The sequence below is a fragment of the Lathamus discolor genome, chromosome 5 (genome assembly GCF_037157495.1).
Source record: "Lathamus discolor isolate bLatDis1 chromosome 5, bLatDis1.hap1, whole genome shotgun sequence".
NCBI lineage: Eukaryota > Metazoa > Chordata > Aves > Psittaciformes > Psittacidae > Lathamus > Lathamus discolor.
The window spans coordinates 32637021-32660788 of NC_088888.1; the positions used below are offsets into that span (position 1 = coordinate 32637021).

The window sequence follows — 23768 nt, forward strand, 5'->3', positions numbered from 1 at the left end:
GATGTGCCTGTATTATGAGCTTACCTTGAGAGGTGTTCAGATGCAGGCTAGCTAACCCTTAACAAAGAGGATGATTTAGGCTGGATTATATTTGAATGGCTTGGGCCGAATTGTCAGTGGTGTAAGGCAAGTGTCCTCGACTAATCAGAGAGAGAGGAAGAAGATTTTTTCCAGTGCTATGTGGCTGTACTAAAACATTCTGAGTGTTACATGATTGCTCAGCTAGCTGATGTTTACTCTGTGTTCTTACAAAACTGAATTATGAGCCAGAAAAAAAACATTCCTGACTTTATAACCAGTTATCGGTAGAGGGTGCAATGTAGCTTTTGCATTTGGGCTTTATAGGCTGTATGTTTACCAAAGATATTTTTAGTTAATAATCTATTATTCAAAATTTAGTTCAATTATACCTTTGCTTACATTAGCAGTGCAGTTTTCTGCAGTAGATCTTGATAACATTAATTTGATTCTGCAAATGAACAGATTTTCAATTTAGCAAGATTCCATGTTATGCTGTGATCAGCTCTGTTATAATGATTTTCTGACGAGAGAGTGTTTGCTCTTATTTATGTATGGTAATAAATTTATGGAATCTAGTTTATAGGCTTACAAAAACACAAACACCATCATCACATTTCTCACTGGTATTTGCTGTGAGTGTGATAACAGTGTCACCGGATGAGACATACAGCTTCGACATAGCTGTGGAAGCGATCCAGAATCAGGGTGTAGCAAGTGAATGTCATAAGAAGGTTGTGTGGAAAATAGGGGTAAGGAGGAAAAAGAAGCAAACAAGAACTGAAGGGAATGGAAGATGAGGAGAGTAACAGGATACCAGGAGATGAGGATGATGAATAAAAGGTTTAGGAGGCAGATGAAGACCAGATGACTGCTTGTGACTTTGGAATTGTTGCTTTGCTAGCTCCACTCTCCCAACTTCTCTGCTCTCATCGCTTTTTCAGGCCTATGAGGCTTCCTCTTTCCCCCAGTGTCCCTGCTGCTTGTGAACTTTTCTGCTGGTGGCTGATAACATGCAGCTATGAAGTTTTTCTGTAAACACAAAACAGACTATGGGCTCTCTTGGCTTTTTTTGTTATCTTCAAGTCTGGTGGGAGGTTATTTGAACTCTTAAGATTATTCTTGGAAGAAGCCTTATGAGTAAAAGAATTTTGATTTCTGGGAACTGCGGTGAGTATCTTGGCCTGTCTAATCTATTCTTTTGCCATTTCCATTCTTGGTAAACACAGAATGGAGTACATGGTCCAATCTAGAAATGCTCTTGACTTCACTTGGCTTTTGTCGTAAGACAGTTAAAAGTTGCAGTAAGTTATTGGAGATTAACTCTACATTTAGGAAGGCACAAACAGCTACTGTTCTATTCCCTGGCTCTCTTGCTGGGTTGCCTTTTGGGCAGGAATTCCCAGGGTAGTGTTCCTGCATAACCTGGGCTACACTTGCCTTTTCTCTGCTGTGAACAGGGAGTCCCAGGGTTGCACCCACAGTGACAAGGAACTGGACAGCTCAACCTGAAGAAACAAGACAAAAACAATCGGTTGCTTTCCTTCAAGCTGGACAAGGTCACCCTTGAGCAGGGCACTTCAAAACAAGCCAAAGGCATGGCTGTCCTCTGTAGTCTTTATCTGTGGGAATCTTCCTCCTGGGAGTCATGCCTCTAGGCTTCCTCCCCTTTCTTCCTGCCTAAATCTTTTGGTTGAGGTCCAGGATCTTGGATCAGTTCCCATCCCCTCTGTACTCTTTTATAGTTTTTACTGCTGACAAGGTGCTAAACAGGACCCACAAAGAAGATTCTTCTGGAGGGTTGCCTTGTGGCTGGGACATCAAGTGGGCTGTGTTAGACCAGGTCCTCACTCACTAGGAAGTCCAAAGGGAAAATACAGCTGTCCTGACTTTGTGGAGCAGATCATGCTTCTGCCTGTAGCAGGAGAAGTGTGGAATGCAGGGGAAGCCATTAAGATCAGGAAGATGGGGTGCTGTCATTTCTATTCAACTGGTAGCTCTGCTGGAGTGCCAGATGGTGAATTGTACTTCTGGGATCCAAGCCTGATAGCAATCAAGGCTCTGAAAAAACTAAACTACCTGGCTTGGAGACCATCAGCAAGGTGGCTCCTTTGGTGACATCTGGAGGCTGCTGATGTGCCTGTTGGTCCAGGCAGAGCTAGCAAGTCCTGGAGTGAAGAAGGAGAGAGCATGCATGTTTCAAACTGTTGTTGTGACTCTTCGGCTCTGCTTTTAAGCAATTTAGACATTGAGCCTTATCGCAACACAGCATTAACCACTGCAGCTTAAGTTATTAACCACAAATGTGTGGGACAGCCACCATTTTAAAACGCCTTTTAAAAAGAGTTTTTCAAGTGTTACGTTGCAGTCTTTGGGAAGTGGTGCCCAAAGGCTAGGAAGATTGAGTTATCTCAAATTTGTAAGGTGGCTTGGGGGCAAGCATTAGGGGTATACAAAATGAGAGTTTTATTCTTTGTCCTGCAGCTGGTTTCTTGGCTGACTGTAGGCAGATTGCTGTAGTTTCTTTCTTGTAAATTCTTTCTACTTGTCTTTCCTTTATGGAAAATAGGAACAGTAGGTATTGACTGCCTTGTGTGAGCACCAGGGTGCTTTCACCTCATTTAGATACAAAAGTAATAAGAACCTAAGGCAGGCATCTAGAGGCAGAGGAGTAATGAGCATAAAGCAGGGCACCTGATGTATAAATCCCATTTGGCAAAGAATAAACAAGAATTATTCAAAATAGATCTTTTCCTCTAGTAACAATTATGTCATTTCAATATAGTTCTTACTGAGACCCCATCAGTCATGCCATGATAGCACACCATTTCTGCAACCATGCAGGTATAACTGCAGTAAGTGCAGATTTCCTCAAGTACTGTATCTACAACATAAAAGCGTAAACATGGGAAAAAGGGAAAAATAGCACTTTGCTCAGGGCCCTCCCAGAGTGAGTTTACATTCAGTACAGGGAATATCTGTATCTGAACTAGCCTTATGTTAACTAGATTATGTATTGTAATCTTGCTAGGGCAGATGGAAGTTCTTGTAGCCTGAATTCTCAGTAGGGTAAATTACTCCTTGCTGAATTCAGTGCAGGTGAGGTCAGAGTAGCTTTGTACCTAAGTGAGCTTGTTTGAAAGCTAATCCAGGATCTCTTCAGTAACTGTCCTGCAGTTTTGCTCTGTAAAAAATGCCGCTCTTGACCTGAATTGAGTGGACAGAAAAAGGCACTTCTGAAGTGTGATTCATTGTAAGTGCTCATCTGAGGATGAGAAAAAATGAGATACAGAGGTATCTGTTTCTCTGTGATGGATGTAGTAACCCGTGTGTATCTAAATGTGGGTGTTCACCGCTTTGTGGAGCTGGGCTAGATTTCAGGTAGGGAGGTGGAAGGCTCCATGTCTTGTGAGCAAACCAGTAACATAATTACAGGCTTCTTTCTTCCTGTAACATTTCAGAAATACTAGAAAAATACTGCTTCTTAAAACAGTCTCTTTCCCTTCTTCCCTCTGTGCCCAGTGAATTACAGTTCAGCTCCTCTAGTACTACTACTTCAGAGAGCCAAGAACCGTCTTCCAGGGACCAAGCAGCAAGTGCGCTTCAGCAGCAGCTCCTGCTGATGGTGGCACGAAGGACCCTTTCGGAAAGCCCACGGGTACGTTGTAGTATCTCTGTTTCTAGCATCTTGATGAACTACTTTATAAACAAATGCTGCAGGCTTGTTCCTGAGACAGTTTTGTTGATTTTCTTTATTACTTTGCTTGGTATTGCTCTTGTGGGAGAAGATGTATTTTATCGATGGATGCAATTGAGCTGCTTTCTGCTGACATTGAGTAGTGTCCTAGGGGTGTATTTAAAGACTCCATCACCGAAAAAGTTGATCTTTTGTCTTCTATCTTCATTCTTATTTTGTTTGAAAGAAAGAGAGCACAGCTGTTAGGGTTTTAGATGCACCACCAGATTTTAATAGTATAAAGTGTTTATTCCAAATTCATTACTGATCTAAAACCTCTTGTCTGGTTTCACTTTTCTGAGTCAGGCAGCCAGGCTTCTGAATGTCTGTTGTGGAATGTCAAACCCATCTCCTTGATGTAGCTGGCAAAAGAAAAAGGCCCTCAGAGTTCAGTTTGTATGGTAATATGTGGACATGAACTTTACAGTGTTTGGGGTCTGTGACCAATAGCTTAAGGCTGTAATCTGTTTTTACAATTCCATTTATAATAAGCTTAACCTTCGCTTGTCTTCCATGACAGATTCTAATTTGATATTTCTGAATAACCTTAAAATGCCAGTTAATTATCTTTCATCTTAGAGTTTCCACAGGAACTTAATGCTAGAAGCAACTTGTATAGAAGAACTATATTAAATTTAAAATACCAAAAAATTTGTGAATTGTGTATTTCATATTTGAACAGACTCTTTCATCTAAGGGCTTGGGAGTTTTCCAGGTATTTATAATGTAAATTAGAGAACAATAGTCATACCGTTTCACCCCCTCCCCCCACTTCTGAGAAAACTGTACCATTTAGAATACATTGCTCAAGATCACATAGCAAGTTTGTAACAAGGCCAGGCAGTAAGTTCAGTACTTCCTGGTTTCTGATTATTTTACATTTTTTTTTATTAAACATGAAATTATGAGCCTTTGTAAGTCAGGAAAAGTTTTCTCATCAATTTCAATGAAGCTAGGGTTTCAGGCTCTCTCTGACACAGCATAACTTATGAAGTGAACTTTTATAAGCCCTTTTTCTGATATAAGGCATAATTAGGCTTAGTGACTTGCTCAGGGCTAGTCAGAGAGTTTCCCAAACACAACTCCAGAACCTCATTCTAGCCTAAGTACTGCGAGCCTTATGTAATGGACCTCATCCAAATGTTACAGCTCCTCAGGAGCCAGGATGTTCACTTACGCACTCAGTTAAACATGTGTTAAGCTGTTCTGAAGACTGAACAATGAAATCCTCAGGAGTTTTTCGTGGACTTTATGCCACTGTTTGGATTTTTTTGTTTTGTTTTTTTATTTATATAGTGAGCATCTAGATCAGATGAGTGAAATTAATGACTGCAGTTGATTGAGTTTCACATTACTTTCTGTTAGGGAAATAGGACCCAAGAGAAACAAAATTGTTGCCAGTATTATCAACTGTACTATTTCGAAATATGTTTTTGTTGTTAAAAATGCCCGAACTCCACAATTAAGTGACCTGTTGAAGTGGTAATAGAAATATTAACATTTTGGAGCACCTAAACGACTTTTAGCTGAATGGCCTGGCATCCCTTTGAATGTCTGAGCTCTCAGAAATAAGAGTGAGTTACTGTCATGTGCTGATAATGGCTGAGTTACCTGGCATTGCATGGCTGTACACTTTTCAGTCAGTTGGGTGCATGAGATAAAATACATAAACTTGAATTTCTTTCCCCAAAGCTTAAGCTAGCCTGTTTTACCTTGCACTTGCCAGCAGACTGAGGATATCAATGAGTCAGTTCCCAGGACACACAACAATAAATTCACATGTGTCACATGCAAATTACGAGTAATATTCCTCCTCCTGGAAAGTGAAAATTAAAAATTATTCCAATGAGCTGAAAGAAAATTTAACAATTCCTTTGTGCAGATGGACAGTTTGTTTAAAAAAACCTGTTTTTTGCTAACAGATACAGATCAAGAAGATGGTCAGCTACTTCACACAGAAATTCCCTTCTCTGACGAGGAAAGTTAATCTAACACAAAGATTGCCTGGAGTTCCACAATAGATATATTTGTTATCTAATTTTGATTAGTTATCTTTAACAGTGACTGGGCACATAGAAGGAGGTTGAAAGCCACTAGACTTTACGGTCACTAGAAAGCTCAAATTCTTATTGAAAGAAAAACAAGTCATTCCCTCCCGCCATAAAATCAATTATTGGTGTTCCTTGTAAAGAAATCAGTACTTTGCAGAGGGGTTTTTTTGTTCTGTTGTCTAGCTTTGCAGGCTTGGCTGATGGTCTGTGGATAAGCCTCCCTCCCCACAAGTGTTGGTGAAGGAGTGCAGGTGTAGAGTTGGAGATCTGAAATGCTGTAGTTCAAGCAGACAAGAAAAGGACTTAGAGTCTGACAAAAGCAATATTCAAAAGGATGGATTTATGATTGTGATGGTAAGATTAGAGACTCTTAAACTAGTGATGTTTATGGTGCTTGTGCTTGTTTGCAGTTTGGTTTTTCTCCTCTTGCTGTTCTTGAGGGTGCACATCTGATGTGGTGGTAGAAGCATCTCGGGAAAGATAAACAAAGCTGTGTTCTGGAAGGAGAGCTGATGAGTTACACCTCTAGGCTTTAAAGCCTACTTGATCTTTTTGATTAAAAAGAAGTATCTGTCCTACCACATGTGATTTTGTGTTGTGCTGTAATTAGTCTGACACATAGAAAAATCTCCAAATAGAGATTTTAGACAAGCAGTGGATTAGGGCAGAAAGGAGTTATTTTTAAATGGGTATTTAGTATTTATGTTTAAAGCATATTATCACTGTTGAGCTCAAAAATTGATACAGCGTCTGTCCGTCTGCAGTTATGAAGCTGGTGTGATATTTTCATTTCTAATTTAAAATGAAAGAAAATAAATATGCTTCCACTATTTCTTTTTTGAAAGAAAAAATCTAAAAAAATCTGAACCTTTATGTAAATTTGGCCCTTTAAATACCTGTTTTGCTGGCAGCCATATGTCAATGTGAAAGAGTTTGATGTATTTCTGGTTTGTTTGTTTTCAAAGCAACCCAGCCAGGACCCTGAAGATTCCGCATGTTCTTCGGCACAGCGGAAGCTGAACAGACAGTTTTACAGATTTATTATATTCCCTGGCAAATGGATCAGAGTCTGGTATGATCGCCTTGCCTTGTTGGCATTGTTAGACAGGTAAGATTTCTTTTTTTTTTAATGCAGTTCTAGGTAGTGTTACAGTGGATGGCTCCACATGTTCATAAAGCAATGCAGAGCACTGGAGAAAGAAAAAGTGAGCATTGTATTAGTGTTTTATATTCAGGTTGAGTAGATAGGTACTGGTTTGCTTTACGTTGGAGAAAGTGTTTCTCTTCAGAGTTGGTTTTGGTAGTTCTTGCTACCCTTCATCTTCAAGCAAAGACTTTGATTCATGTGAGCACCAGGCCTGTCAAATAGTCTTGAATTTCACTCTCAGCTGTTAGATCAATGGCTCTGAGCTTTTCTGCTGAGAGTTTATTTTTTGTGTGTGTGCAAAAATAGAGAAATAGATGGGTCCCAGGATATTGTAAAAACAAAGTACTCTAGTCTTTAAAGAAAAAAAATTAGAGTGGTATTAGGAGGAGCTCTTTCAGCTGCTCCCTCTGTTCCAGTTCAACTTTATTTGTTCAGAGAAAATTTCTTGCTGAGGCATTATTCCTTTTTCTAGTCCTCAAGCTTCGTTTGACATTGAATCTTTAGGTAATATATAGTGGCAACACAGCCGGTACCCTTTGCTAGTAGACATCGTAGTAATCTGCTGGACAGCTAGGACTTTAAAACATGTTAGCCTACTACCTAATGCTGCTGGCTCTCCTATCTCTGCTGTTGGGTGGGTGCTATACCATGTATTTTAATGTGGGCTACACATCAGAAACTTCAGATGAGCTTTATATACTGCAGAAATCAGGCTGTATAGTCAGCGAGCTTAGGTCCAGAGCAGATACTTATCTGTGGTGTCTTATCTCTGTTTCAATCGCATGGAAAGCATGTTCTGATAAACTCTTGTTGCTGCTTGAATATTAACATTGTTTTTTATCTCAGCTTCCATGTTCTAATAGAATAGATAAAAATAATAAAACATCAGATGGCAAATTTGGTCTTTCATCTAATTCTTTGTTGTCAGATGTATATTTTTCACTAACTGAATGCCTTATTTCCTTATTTAAATGTTTGTTTCGGTGTGGGGGTTTTTTTGGTTGGCTTTTTGTTGTTGTGTGGTTGGGTTTTTTTGGCTGTATGTTTGTGGGGATTTTTCTGGGTTTTTCTGTGCAGTTACATTTGAGATGTAAGATTGGAGGGTGCTGGACTTCAGTTCATTGCCTTTTTTTCCTATACATTTTATCTGTCATAGCGGATAAGGTCTTTGGCACAGGGGTGAAATAATGTTGAACAGGGAAATGTAGTTTGGGGAGCAAAACCTCAGATCCTGTAAATTCTGAGAGCTCCAGCACTGACAGTTCATACCAGCTGCAAATGGACCTGCCTTGCTCTAACAAATATATAAATATTTATACTTCTCTTAACATTTTTATTCACATAGGACTGAAGATATAAAGGAGAATGTATTTGCTGTACTTCTAGTAGTTCTGGTTTCATTTCTTGGATTCCTGACTCTGAATCAAGGTTTCTGTAAAGACTTCTGGGTTCTGTTGTTCTGTCTGGTGATGGCCAGCTGCCAGTATTCTCTCCTAAAGGTAGGAGCCAAGTTGCTGAATTCTCTTCTAACTTTGGCAAAGACAAAATTACATAAGCAACCTTTTTTCTTCTGTTTTGTTTTTAGAGCGTTCAGCCTGATCCTGCTTCACCAATACATGTAAGTCTCAGCCTGTAGAACAAGTGTTTCTCCTTTATTATCACTTGTGTACTGTGAAACAGTTGGCTGTTCAGTGAAACACAGGTGTAAGTAGTTTGCTGTTCTACGTGATTTATGAAAATCAGCAAGATGTCTGTGATTTTAGACCTTGTACTATGTTTAATAAATCGTAAGCTATTTGAAAAGTGCTTTTCCTTTAAGCTAAAATGCCTCTGGAGTAGTTTGCTGAAATTGAATCCTGAGGCATCAGAGAAGCCTTTTCTTTGCTTTCCTTTAGGAACAGTGACTGAAAACATCAGAATTTCCAGATTAGCAGCTCAGTCATTGGTTAGCTGGGTCTCTATTTTTTCTTTTGAGATTTATTTTTTTTTTCTTCAATCTGGTATTGCAGATGTATTTCTCAACAGTATTATAAACTCATGGGTGCTTTCCCTTTGTTATAATATCCTCACAATGGTCACAACCACCTTGCAAAGAAACAGTTCCTTACCGAAGTCTGTCTTCATTATAGGACTGTTTAGGAGCATCATCCTACAACTGCAGCCTGACCCCTCCACATGTCAGTGTCTCAGTGTTTTTGATTTGCAGATGTTGGAAGACATTTCAGTGGTCACAAAGTCCCTTGCCTTGCTTTTATACTGGCTGCTTAGTTGCTCGCGCATCTTTAGTTTATTTAGTTTTTGAGGACCCCCGATCTTCCCTTAGAATTCGGAGACTGCCGGTCTGCTGGATCATTTCCCTTTGCCAAGGAGCAATTGGTTTTGTCAGTTTAGAGGTTAGATATACAGGCTGAGCTTGAAACTGAGGTTATTACAAGTGTGTACTACACAATTCACTGAGATGGACTTCAGAAGATTTTTAGTTTCTCTTCCATGCCAGTTATTATGGAGCGAACTTATGGTATTGTTGGTTATAATGCATTCACAGGAAATACCTGTCTTCATAAAAAATAGGGAAGGCTAATAGGCAGCAACTTATACATAGTAGGGTAATATTTTCAATACATCAAAGAAATATTTCTGCTTCCGTGGGAAGTTGGGTTTTGGGGGGACTAAAATAATATTGCCTGTTAGTTCAGCTAGCACCTGTCCAGACATAAGGTGACCTGTAATTAAATAGTTTGCAGTTATTCAGACATAAGTAATGTGTACATTTGTTTAAAGTGGGTAGCAAACAGTTTAGTCAAATCTTCATTATGAACCTATCTAGCCCGTATTTTCTTATACTATTAAAGACAAGTAGCTAATGAAGTTAAAACTGAACACTTTTTGTGCGTAATCCAGGTTTGCATTTCAGACTCCCACAATATTGTTACAAGTGTTTTTCTCAATATCATATTCTGTAAGTCATGCAGCAATCTAGCAAAGTAACAAAAGGTGTATTCCCATCTTCCATATGTTTTCCTAAAACTTTTTCAGGGGTGTTTTCTTGCAGACTTTTTGGTGCACCAGATGAACTCTAATGGAAATAAAGTTCAGAGAGTTTTTCCACAGAGGTTTTTAAAGGTGGGAGACATTACAGATCAAGTTCAAGTAGAAGGCTATCCATTTTTGCATCAAATGTTTGTAACACAATAAATATTTGTAAAAGTTTGCTTGAGCTAGTAAGCACCACAAAAATAAGACAACAAGTTGGTGACAAAAAATACTCCATGTACTGTTTCATAATTCATGTGACTACATTAAAATGAAAGAGAATAACATCTCTCAGTGTTAATGTAAGGATGCAGAACAGCAAAGGGATTAAAGAATGATCAGTACCATGTCCATGAATGAAAATGAAAATGCAGATGAGATTTTTCGGTGTGAAACAAACCATCACGAGCCACAAATTTGCACACTGAATTAATTTCTGTTCTTGGATCCGTGAGTAGCCGCTAATGCCTCATGTTTTCTGTGCCTGCCAAGGAGGTTCCAGACTTCTTCCCTATCTCTCACAAGCAGACTTTGTTACTGTTTGATGTGACTTTGTCACTTCTAGCCTATACTGTTTTGAAAAACTCTACTTTAAAATACTATCCCGTGAATGCAGAAAACACAGTGCCTAGGGATGCATAAGCTTTTGGTCTTAGCTCCTTACAAGCAGCACTGTATTCACTTCCTGGTGTCGAGGAAGAGCTGACTAACCAGATCCTATGAAGTCTGGTAATCTGGTACAGTTCTAATGGAAATAAGATTACTTCTTACCCCCTTCTCTCCCCACCCACATACCATGCTGTGACAGATAGGGTCTCCGAGTTGAATGCTGTGTATTGTCTGTATACTGTCAGTGTGTCAAGGGATGAGTTTCAGTATATAGAGAAGAATCTAATTCAGCTAGTGTTTTGAATTTTTTGTTCATTTATACTCATTGGTTTGTAGTCATAGTTCTGTTCTGATTAGCTTTAGTGCTTTAAGTTGGAATTTCACAGGTTCTACAGCTAACGCTGGCCACTGGTGTTTTTTGTAGTTGCAGGTTGCCTGCCTAATATTCCTGTCAGCCCGTACTTTAGCCTTTCTAGTTCTGGAGCTGGTGTCCTTTAGTTGCTGTTCACACAGGGGTATGTGGTTCTGGGATAGGGAAATTCTGGAACAGTCTCCTCACTGGAGTGGTGGGGAGAAGAATAGAGTCCATCCCAAGTGTGAGTTTTATTTTATTAACAGCAGAATATAGGGAGAGGTGCCAGTGACTGTAGTGTATTAAATTCAGAGATACAAGAGATCCTTATCCTGCGCATTTCAAGGTTTTAGACAAGTGGCTCTGACTGAAGAGTTCCTTAATACTGGTTAGAGGCAGCAGCAGATTGGGCAATAAAGACAGTGTGGGTAGTAAATGGGTATATAGAAGGATCATAAGAACTTGGCTGTAAGTACCTCGTAAGACACCTGATTAGCTCAGGACCTAGCTCAGGTTTACAAAGACGTTTGAGCTTTGAAGGATTGCAGTCATGCTCTTAATATGATTCACGGAATCACTTGCAGAACTTCATTGTCTCAGTCCCATTATCTGGCATAGCAGTAAGCAGTTTCATAAATCCCATAAGGCACTTATAATGTATTTTTAATTTGTCCCTGTAAGCTTTTCTGTAGAAGTGAGCACACACACATTTTGTATAAAGCCCTCTGTCTTTTTCCTCTTGCATGTGTGCACCCAAGTTAAAAAAAACATTAGATCTTTCTGAGATTCCCCCATCAAAATGCTTTGCAGTCAAAAGTGCTATTTTATTAAATGGAAATGTTTGTGGAATTGTTCTAGCTTTGTTGAAAATCCTAATACTTTAATCAAAAACAAGATGCACCAGTGCTGTGTTTGTAGGATGTGAATATGTTTCTGAAACATCTGTGAGAAACATGGACCTGAAAAAGTCAGTGACATTTTTTGGCAGGCTTAGGGAAGGAAGAGTTTTCATTCAAATTTTTATCAGCAGATTAAAAAAGATTGTCCAACAAATGAGATGTAAAATGTAAAAGGAATCTTGCTTTATTATTTAGATTCTTCTGAGGAAGGCAGAGTGTAGTAGTTTCACCAAGATGAAATCTGGTTTGCATGTCAAAATTTGCATGTCAAAATGTCCTACTAGAATTTATCGAGTAGGACAAAGTGAGCCTTTAACAGCTATTATATCTTAAGTTGCACTGCCACATTTCACCATTTTGGTGAAAGGCTGCCTAGCTTGGCCTGTCAGTGGAAGGCACAAGAGAGCTTCTCTGCTTTTCCTTTGTTTCTAAAACCTTGGAAAGAGGAAACGTAATGTCTGTGGATTTCAGGAGGTGATGCACCATCCCAGTGATTCTCTTTCTCCTAGGTGTGCACTGCCAGCCTCAAACTAATCTTGTCCGAAATTATCTGCTCACACAAGGGATGTAGATGCCACTGTAATACAACACTAATACTCACAGCCATTCCTCTTTCTTGTGTTGCCTGTTCCCCAGATGTGGGTACTGGAGTATTTGTTGTGCTCTGAGAAGCTCATTCAGCTCCAGCACACCCCAAGCAGTGTGATAGCTGTGCAGCCACTGTCCTTCTGGGTGCACTGCTGCTGCACTGCTTTGCTTCTGCAGATCTGACAGATCAACAGATCTATCAGGATTTCTTGTTCAGGATTCTGTCTCATTCCCCACTGCCACCTGAAAAATAGGGAAGGTTGTATTTGCTCACATTTTGCTATGTTCAGACAGCCTTTTAAAGCTTCTTCCTCAATCCCAACAAGCATTATTGATGTTAGCATGGTAAGCGTGATTTAATTAGTATATAATAGAATAGAGTGGAAGGGATGATCATCCAGTCCAACTGTCTGATCAAGTCAGGGCTGACAGAAAGTTGAAGTGTGTTAAAGTTGAAGTGTGTCCAAGTGCCTCTTAAACACTGACAGACCTGGGGCATTGATCACTTCTCTAGGAAGCCTGTTCTGGTGTTTGACTGCTCGCTCAGTAAAGAAATGCAGTCTAAACCTCTCCTGGTGCAGCTTTGAGCCATTCCCATGTGTCCTCTCACTGGATCCCAGGAAGAAGAGATCAGCACCTCGGTCTCCATCTCCTCTGGAAGCTGTAGAGAGCAATGAGCTCATCCCTCAGCTTCCTCCTCTCCAAAATAGACAAGCCCAAAGTTCTCAGCTAAGCACCAGCTCTGTTGCCCTCATCTGGACACATTCAAGGACCTTCACATCCTCCTTAAATTGTGGGCCCCAGAAGTGCACATAGTGCTCAAGGTGAGGCCACACCAATGCTGAATACAGTGGGATCACCACCTCTTCTGACTGGCTATTTGTGCTGTGTTGATGCACCCCAGGATGCAGTTTGCCCTCTTGGCTGCTGGGGCAGAATGCTGACTCACACTGAGCCTGCTGCTGACCAGTACCCCAGATCCCTTTCTGCAGGGCTGCCCTCCAGCCACTCATCTCCCAGTTAACGTGTGTGTCCAGCATTACTCTGTCCTAGGTGCAGAACCTGGGATTTCGGCTTGTTAGGTTTCATCCTGTTGATCACAGCCCAATGCTTCAATCTGTCCAGATACCACTGCAAGGCTTCCTGTCCCTCAAGAGAGTCAACAGCACCTCCCAGTTTAGTATCAACAGCAAACTTGCTAGCAGTGCATTCAACTCATGCATCCAGATGGTTGATTAAAAACATCTGGTTGATAAATTGAACAGAATGGGCCCTCAGACTGAGCCCTGAAGAGCACTGCTGGTGAGTGGTTGCCAGCCAGGTGTAGCCCTATTTACTGCTACCCTTCGCGCTCTGCCTTTCAGCCAGTTCTTCACCCAGCACTCCATGAACTACCTCAGAAGTAAGAGTTAAATATACACTATAAACATAATTGAGTATGTCAGTGTACTGCTTGGAACTGAAAGGTGTATGGAACTAAACCTCTGGATTTAGTCATCAACTCCATCTTACCCAACAGCCTTCAAATAATTACCAGGCAAAGATAAAACCTGGGCTCCATAATTCAAAAGACAAGACAGGAATGCAACATCATGATAAAAGACTTTGGTCTGGCGTGCACATCAGGATATAAATCATTAAGCAATTGTTTAGATGCAATGTTTACTGGTTTCTTTTCCTAAGGTACATCTCATATTTAAGATAAATGAACTGAAGTTTGAAACCAGCCCAAAAGTAATATTTGCAGTGATTTTTTTTTTTTTCCTTATCGTTATGAACTTCCTTGATTATTTCATGGACATGTGACCTATTTTAAAATAATGGGGAAAAGGCATTGTGAAATTTAAACTCTGATTGAACAGCTAGGGTTTGTCAGTCTGACTTGATTCATATTCCGTGGATGTGAAGTACAGTATTAGCCCACTAATTCCCTGCAATCTGCCACCTTGTTAACTGGTTGATCCCAAAAGAGAGAACCGATAAGTTAAAAGCAATGCTAACTTACGAGCATGGCTGGCAGCCAAACAAATACAAATAAATCAGTAAGACTCAAAAAAGGAATATATTTTATTATACTCACTTAAATTACATGTTAGAATTAAGAATGCAGCAGCTTTATGCAAGGCAAACTTGGATCTTTGTCACTTTGCTCCTGGCCTTTCACACTCAAGGTATCTTTTGACTCTCCAGCGTTTAAAATGTCTTCTTTACCAGGAGAACTATGAAGACTTTTCCTAAATGTCTATTATTCTCCATAGCCCACAGCCCCACAGCACTGTTTTGTAGGATTAATGCAAATCAATCGTGTGAGAGATATGTATGAAAGACGTAAGATAAGGATGCTTCTGTATATTAATTCCTTTGGATCGTCGTTTCAAAGTGCTGCGTGAGAGATCAGAAATTGCTGATGTGTCAGCCCCTCCCCCAGGAGGGACACTGATTTGCTGTCAAGTGGTTAAAATCAACAGAAAAAATACTGAATTGTATTGGTGCAAAAAATGTATCTCCATGCCTCACAATGCACCTTGGAGGTGCTCTGCTGTATTTTTAGTTCCCAGGATGCAATTAAAAATTAATTTTAATTTCAGGGAAAGAAAAAAAGAAAAAAAGAAAAAAGACAAAAAGGCCAAGCTACCTGAGTAAAGATTCATTAAAATAAAAGTAATATAGATGTTCAAACAGACTTCAGGTTTATTTCTCTACATAAAATTATTACTTCTGCAATTAGAGTGTTGGGAAAGGTCCAGAAAGTTTATTTTTTTCAAAAGCATAGATGATTGCTGGAGTTAGCCTTAACTGATTTTTATGCCTTTTGAAAGCCCTCTGGAGAAGATAAAATACCTTGTAACATTCTTCTTATTAATTAGTGTGTATAAGTCTTTAAAATATTTTCCTTCCTCCTGCCCCTCTCTCCAGTTCAGTGCAGTGCATGCAGTTGGTGAATGAATACAAAATTCAAACACTTCTTTGTTTTACTTTTTTTTTCTTTTTCCAGGGGCACAATAAAATCATAATCTACAGCAGACCTGTATATTTTTGTATATTATGTGGCCTTATTTTGCTGCTAGATGCTGGATCTAAAGACACAAATCCTCCGGTTTATACAATGTATGGCTTGAAGCTCTTTTCGCCTAGATCTCTCCAGTCAGCCAGAGACCATGTAATAGGTGAGTCAATATTTTTCCTAGAACTGTAAAACTGAATTGAGTGTTAGCCAGGGAAGTCTGTGTTTTCCCATGTTGGCAATCAAACGCACGTTGTGGAGGCACAACTCTAAGTCAAATTGATAGAAACATTTGGAATGACTTAAGATGAGGGGGTCGGGGGACAGCTGGCAACCTTCCCTTATGCAGAAGGAGTTCTTAATGAAATAAGGCTCATAGACAAGTCTCTATAGAAAACTAAAAGTCACTGATGTTATTAGCAAAAGACATCATCTGTGAAATGCAGTTAATCTTTGTAAAGGCTTTTCTGTGCAGAGCAGTTACTGTGGAATAAGCTGAGTTTTAAACGTAATGCCTAGAAGCTAGTCCATGCCGAGTCCTTGGATGGACATACTTCCATTCATGAGGAACACGCTTTTTCTAGATTTAATTTAATCTTGCTGTTCTTGTGATGTGTTAGTATGGAGCAGCCAGTTCACAGTAGCTTTTCCAACCTGTTTCCTTCTGGAATTACGTTCTGCGGTGGCTGAGGATGTTCAGATATTGCCCCAAAATGGGACTGATGATCCTTTGGCACTAATCTGGAGTGGCCACAACTGGAAATACCCCATTCTGTCAGGACAGTTCTTCCTGTAACACACTTGCAGTCTGTAACTGTAACGCTGCTGTAGTTGGGTCACAGATACGAGTGCTGAACTGGACTCAGTTCAAGTAGTGCCACACTGTTAGGTATGAAATAGAAAAGTTTAAGTTTACATTAGAAGTTATGAAAACTTCCCTGTGTCATAGTGTGCCAAAGAAGACCTGTTGCTTTGTGACTTTGGAACCAGGAAAGCCTACTGTAGTAGAGGAAAAACTTTGTGCTATTAAGTGTATGACCTCTGAGGTCTTTGTTCACCTGTGACTGTTGTACTTGCTTTTTGCTGTACTCAGGTCAGGCTATTACTGCCTGGAAGGCATACAATTTTAAGGAAAGGCTTCTGGTCCTTTATATGGGTTCATTGACTCCCAATCCTTCTCACCAGAAACAGGGGAATAATGCAGACATGCAGCTCACTTATTTTCATTAGCTTCTTTCATTATTTTCCTTTGGTCTCATTAAAGTTTCTTCTTACATATTATTTTCTCTGCCTGTCAAAGGTGAACAGTAAAAATGCTGATAAATAATTCAACGGGAATCTTAAATGACACCTGAGATAGAGATAAATGAAAAACTATAGCAATCACTATAAGAAAACAGTGTGGTTATAAATGTGCTAATTTTGGGTGGCTTTGACAGCAATAGTAGAGCAGGTTCTTGAAGCAGGCTGGAGAGCATAGGGGAGGGAGGAAATACAGGTTCATGCCCCCATCTGGTATCTGTTCAGCAAGAGTGGGGGGAAGAAACCATTTCCCTTTGCTTGTCCCTGGTTCTTATTTTGTCAGGGTGTATTCAAGTGGTGTTTGGTGCTGCACTTTGGCTAGTCCTTGCTTTGTCTCTATGGGAGTCCCAGCTTCTGGCTGCCGTGAATCCCTGCAGGTGCTCACAGTGCAGATGCTTCTTTAAGCCGTGGCAGTCTGGCATCCTCCAGCATCTTGCTGCAATGAGAATAGATTCACTTATGCACTGAAAGTATAGAAGTATTTGTTTTGGGCAATAAAATCAGGAGGGAAGTTGACCCCACTGAATACCAGTAAAGTGTTGCTATTGTTTTGCAGGTTTGCGTATATTCTGGATATTTTTGGTTTCTCTTTAGTGTTCTGTCATCATATGGTGACTTTTTAATTTATATTTTACTCATGATTTATTGTAGTATTCAGAGTTGATATGTTGAGAAATCAAAGGATTTTTGATAATACATTACAAATACTGAGGAAAGGAAAAAGTCTCATATTTCAGGTGTTTACGACATACAGTAAGAAGCTAAAGTGATAGAAATTGTAGAAAGGGACTAGTGTGATGCTTCATGGCATAATATAATAAAAGTCTTGAAAACAGGTTATAAAAAAATCAGTGAAAATGTGTTAGATGTGTAACCTAATTAAGAAATAGGGCTTTTAACAGGTCAATTTCTTTGCAAGTAATCTATTTAGGATCTGATTCTGTTTTATTTTAAATTGATGGTGGTTCTGCTATTGATTTATATTGATTGGGGAATCACAGCTTGAATTCATTCGAACTATAGTTTTCATCTTGAATTCCTTATTTCAGTGGATCTTTTTGCTAGATTAACATATATAATGCAAGTAAGGGCACACACAGAGCCAACCTTACTCCCTGGGTGCTAAAGGTGAGGTTAGTGACAAAAGTAGTTACCCACTCAGTCTATGAGAGTTTTTGTGGTGAAACCATTTAAGCATTAGACAGGCAAGTGAAATTATTTGGCAGACATTTCAGAAGAGTAAGTATGAGATGGTGGCAAAATTTTGTGATAGCAAGTCCTCTGCCTGCTACTTTCAGCAGTGATAGAGCTTCTGTCAGGGGAAGAAAGCCTGTAAGAGTGTTATCTATGGTATGTTCAGGAGGCAGAGAACAAGAAGGCTGTTTCTCACTGAAATAATACTTCCCCCCACTACCACCCTGTGGAAAAGATTTTATTATTACACAGCAAATGGACTAGTGCCCAGATAGATATTTAAAAAAAAATTATCTAAATTTCTAAAATGCTTGCACTGACGTTGCCACTGAATTTCCGTTCTACATGTATTGACCCAAAATTTCCAAAGTCAAAACTTGTCTTTCCCTATTACACTTACCTAGTAGCTACTTATTTAGAGGAAACCTTCAAACTGCAGTGTTAAATGCCAGCAGCTCACATAAGCATCACTTGGTGGTTCAGCTTTTTAAGGTGTTTTTCTGTATGGCAGTGTGTGATGTTTAAACAAATTCTCTCTGGAATTCATAATGCAATTCCAGCTAATTAGTTACCTTCATCATCTGCTTGCCACAAGGGAAACTACTACTCCTAAATTCAATCCTTTTGTCAGTGACAACTGTTTGTTTTCTTCTCTGGTATGCTCTTTCTGCAGGATGAGATAAACAAAGCTACCTTAGCTAAAGAAGTTGGTAGGATTATTCAAGGTATTAATAGAGAGAGGGTGAGGTGAGGACACTGCTGTAGTGAAACAACTTTTCCCTAGTTTACATTCACCCCTATATATTTTGGCCTATTGAGAGGACAATGTCTCTGGTTTTGTCCTTCCTTTCCCTGCCCTTGTTCAGCTTTCTCTGAGGTTGCTACAACAAAGGCAGTCAGTAGTCTAAGTTGAGCTCTGCAAGTCCTTTTTCCAAGGAACAAGATCTTCCATGAATTTCAGGAGTAAGGCTTAGGGGATAGTTGATCCCATGGCGAAATCCCATGGCCTTCTGGTCAGTTTGCTGACATACCTGATTGTCTGTCTTCAGGAGTGGTCATTGCTTGGCTTGGTGGAGTATCTAAAATAAGAACAGATTAGTAAAGGAGATTAATAATAGCATTTCCATGTGAAAAATTGAGAAGACGGTGTTTCCTCATGCTCATGTCTGTATAGTTTGTGCCAGCCGCAGGAAGTCATGCTGAAGGATGCATTGTGAATTCAAGTATATTTAAGTGAGACCTGTCTGGGTTTAACACTTGAGTGTGTCATTTTTTCTCCTGTGTTCAACTTCCTCAGCAAGATTTACAATGTTTGATATCAGTAGTGTACAATATGATAAAGAGAAAAGCTGTCAGATTAAACTTGGTGTATTGTTTTATTTTAGCACAAGATGCATTAGTAAGAGGAGCTGGGATTAAATAAGAAATTAGCATTCAACAAAGAGCACAAATACTATTGTTGCCTTCTTAAAATTCAACTGGAGCGGGAATGGGAATAAATTGTACTAGTGATTTGTTTAATTTGCTTTTTATGAGAATGAATAGGAGGAAACTGCAGTCTTCCTGGCATGTAAACTAATGCATACTTGTTTACAAGGAAGTGTGGCTGACACACATCTCTTTCCTTCACCATGCAGAGCATTCTGGTACTAGTACAGTGAAGCAGTGAGAATATGATTAAACATGTGTGTGTGTGTCCTGGAAAGTCAGTAGTATTGGAGACTTGGGTCAAGGGTGCATTTAGATGCTTTGCTAGACAACTGTGTGTAGCATTTTGTAGGGTGGAGCTGAGATTAAATGGATGGGAAGGAGGAGTGGTTGGAAATGAACAGAACATGACTAGTAGCACAACTACCTGAATTATGACTCCTGCTTTTCTGTAAAGCAGCCATTTAAATTAGCACTTCTATTTAGAAAGGAGCTATGTAAAGATGTCAGACTGGGTTTCTCTACTGATTTTAATGCTCTTGCACCACAGTCAAGGTCTATCCTGTTTAGAAGATGGGGAACTATTCTGGAGAAGTTTCACTGTAGGTTTGTCCCGTTTTTACGTGCTGCTTTAAGTGTTCTCTGTTGATTACTGGCAGAGGCAGGATACTGTGATAGTCAAGATACTTCAGATCTTAGCCATGAAAATATTTTTTGTTTGTTTATACTGAATGGTTACACCTGTACTTGAACCAACAGATTCAAGGCGGAAATTCCAAAGTCTGCAAATTAAAATTTCTGTTCTTTAAACAGAACAAATGTAACTTTTAAAGTGTATGAGAACCAGTAAGGGGGTTATGTAATGCTATTTCTTTTTTTCCATGGGTTTTATCCAAAATAAAGCTTAAAGTTAACCCCTGAGCTTCAGTTTCTTACATGTAATATCATAATTAATTTTGAATGCATGAGAAGGGTAGTGTAATCGTTGCTGTTAAGGTTGAAATATGTTCACTTGAATAATCCTCAGAATTCATTGCGACAATTTTTTATTCTGGTATGATGCGTGTTTCTGTCCTCCATCCATTGTGATGTATGATTGTGTTCTAACATACATCTTTTTTTTCTTTAGTGTTTTTATATTGCTTTCCTGCAATTTCTCTTCTTGGTCTTTTCCCTCAAATCAACACCTTTTGTATATATCTTTTGGAGCAAGTAGACATGTTGCTTTTTGGTGGTTCTGGTAAGTACCCAGTTGCAACCTGAGCTATCCCTTTCTGAGTTTATAAACTTAGACTGGAGTATATTATTGCATGTTTTAAAGTACAGTGCATGTTAAAGCTCAAACAGCTAGTGGTAGTCATGTAACATACTAATAAGAGCCCCTTGATTTGATTTCTTTCTTTAATTTGAAAAGTTGTATGCAAGTTGTGCTATAGGCTGCAGAATGTGTTTGACATTGAAGCGCTCTTTCCTGGTATGTCTGATGTGAATCTTTACTATACTGAAAAAAAAAAACCAAACCTTCCTTTTTTTTTTCTTTTTTTGTTAAAACTCCATTTAAAAAATAAAATAATAAAAAAATGCATTGTTCCATAGTGAGGCATGTTCACAAGTTATTGGATGTGTGACTTTTTTATCTGGTGTTATTTCAGTCAGAGATTAAACAAGGCCCGCAAGAGATGATGCATAGGGGTTTCGTTGGTAGTAGTAGTTTTTGGTTTTCATTCTAACTTAAGTAACAGAGAAGGTTGGGGTGCATCTACACTGTCATTTTGGCTTGGATCAGAAACAGACTTCCTCCTTGTTCTCCCTTACCACATGTTTTGCACCATGGAATGGTGTTAGAGTACGCAAACCAGATTCCACTTGGATGAAGCTCAAAAGAAAGGTGCACTGTAAGGGTGCACCTGCTGCACTCCTAACACTAATGAGCATAGTCTGTGGGGCCTGACTAGAGACATTATTCAGTAAGGCAGCTCAAGCATGTTTATCATGGATATGACATTCTCAGCATTTTTTATCCCACAGACCCTTGCTTACTGCATCATTCTGCCTGCTACTGGAGACGTAGCCTTTGGCAAGTGGTTAAAACTAGTACAGATGATACGGGTGTTTGCTTTTTGTCTCAAATACCATAGCTTACCTGGAGGAAGTACCATGTTGGATAAAGTCCTCATCCTGTCAGTAATGATGATTCCAGTGTATGTCGAACCCTAATTAGAGAATGGTTTTGCAGCCCTTTGTCTCTATTGTTGAGACTGCTGAAGTCCTAATTCTGTCTGACAGCTTTTCTTACCCTGCTTTTGGAAGCTCTCAAAGGAGGGTATAGCAAGAGATCAGCTGGCACCCTTCTCTCTCCCTTTAAGTTTGTTCATGTAGCTTAAGATGGTGCAAATCATGGTTCACCAAGCAAGTTAGGATGCTTTTAGATGGTATCAGAGCCTGTGTCTCAGGAGAGCAAAGGGAAGGAGGAAAACTCCACGTAGAATTTGACTACAAAGTTGCCAGTTTGTACATCACTTCATTCCTCCTTGGTACCAATATGAAGGCATATTTTAACAAAACAACGTTCAGTACAAAAAGCAATAGTGTGGAACCCCAGGTCAATGGAAAACACATGGGGTACAGTGGCACCTGGCTTTCAGTCTTTGCTGTAAACACTTTAGTGAGCTTATTTAGGGTATTAGGTATTCTCTCAACAAACAGCTTTATGATACCTGGTCATAATCTCTATACCTCATGTGATGCAAGAGCTGTTTCATTTTTTTTTATTTTGATTGCACTTTCTTATTTAGAAAGAAATTAACTCACATGTAATGTCTATATTTCAGCTGCTGCTGGGTTCGTATCTGCACTATACAGCATTTCCAGAAGCTTTGTGGTTCTGATTGTTCTATATGCTTTCTGCTTCAGTGCAGTAAAGGTAAGCCAGAAAAACACTGTAAAAATTCAAAACTTCAAGCTTAAAATTCACATAATCCAGGGAGACCAGCATTGTTTGGTGTTACATTGTCATTGTTTATCAAAATAGGCTTTACAAGCCATGCTTCAAATTCTGCCTGTTGACTACACTGAAATAAATTGAAACTGTAGTAGCAATACTGGAGTGAATGCATCTAATACCTGTGGCTGTGTGCCACTTACATAAATCAGACTGAAAGGATCCATTCAATTTCCCCTACAAAGAGTAACAGCAGCCTTGGCTTAAAAAGCTGCAACTCCAAGTGACTAGGATAAGCCAGGCTGTATTTGTTCATTTTCGTGAGAGCGCACTCGGAGTATTGTATGCAGTTCTGGTGTCCTCAACATAAAAAGGACATGGAGCTGTTGGAGCAAGTCCAGAGGAGGGCCATGAGAATGATCAGGGGACTGGAGCACCTCCTGTATGAAGATAGGCTGAGGAAGTTGGGGCTGTTCAGCCTGGAGAAGAGAAGGCTGCATGGAGACCTCATAGCAGCCTTCCAGTATCCTATAAGGATGCTGGGGAGGAACTCTTCATTAGGGACTGTAACGATAGGAGAAGGGGTAATGGGTTTAAACTTACACAGGGGAAGTTCAACTTCGGTATGAGGAGGAAGTTCTTTACTGTGCGGGTGGTGAGGCACTGGAACAGGTTGTCCAAAGAAGTTGTGAATGCTCCATCCCTGGTGATGTTCAAGGCCGGGATGGACAGAGCCTTGAGTGACATGGTCTAGTGTCCTCTCCAACCTAACCATTCTATGATTTGTGGTTGCTTTATAACAGTATGCCTCAGAAATTAAATGTCCACCTTGGGCAGACCAGTGGACCATCTGAACCAGTAATATGTCTACATCCACAGGCGAATGCAATTTAGAAACTTAATGCAAGCCAGATGACTGCCACTCTTTTCCCTAATATTCCACCAGTATCCACAGCTGTTGGATTAGGGACGTTGGAGACTGTTTCCGTGCTTATTTCATTCAGTGTCTGTGAACTGGTTATCTATGAATTTGCGAGTACTTTCCTGAATGTGCTGCTCCTGTCTGTCTCCACAATTTTGTGCCAACAAATTCCAGATGTTCTGTGTGCTCTGTGTGAAGCAGTGCTGTCCTTCATTGATTTTAAACTGATCTGCTAATTTCACTAAGCCTTCCCTATGCCTAATATTGCAGCATTTGTGGAAGAACTGTTCTACATTCACCATATCCACTGCCTTCACAGTTTTGTAGGCATCAGTCATATCCCCTCCCCATCAGCTGTTTTCAATCTGAAGACTCCCAGCCTTTCTAGTGTCTCCTTGTAAAACAGCTGCTCTCACAGGGGTAGCTAAGTTAGTCGCCCCACTCTGTGCCGCCCTTTACTTCATTGTAGCCTTCGGATGTAGAGACTAAGTTGTGTATGGTGCTCAGGATGGAGGTGTGCTTTGGGTCTATATGCTGGCAAAAT

General features: G+C 39.7%; 1 protein-coding gene across 1 annotated transcript in view; it reads left to right on the forward strand.

Moving 5' to 3' along the window:
* Positions 1-23768, forward strand: part of PCNX2 (pecanex 2) — a 151507-nt gene that overhangs the window by 31080 nt on the left and 96659 nt on the right. Inside the window, exons 9-15 of the mRNA XM_065680265.1 lie at positions 3541-3676; positions 6771-6913; positions 8298-8451; positions 8538-8570; positions 15429-15600; positions 20491-20601; positions 22193-22284. Coding sequence (XP_065536337.1) covers positions 3541-3676; positions 6771-6913; positions 8298-8451; positions 8538-8570; positions 15429-15600; positions 20491-20601; positions 22193-22284 — 841 coding nt within the window. The remainder of the gene's footprint in view (positions 1-3540; positions 3677-6770; positions 6914-8297; positions 8452-8537; positions 8571-15428; positions 15601-20490; positions 20602-22192; positions 22285-23768) is intronic.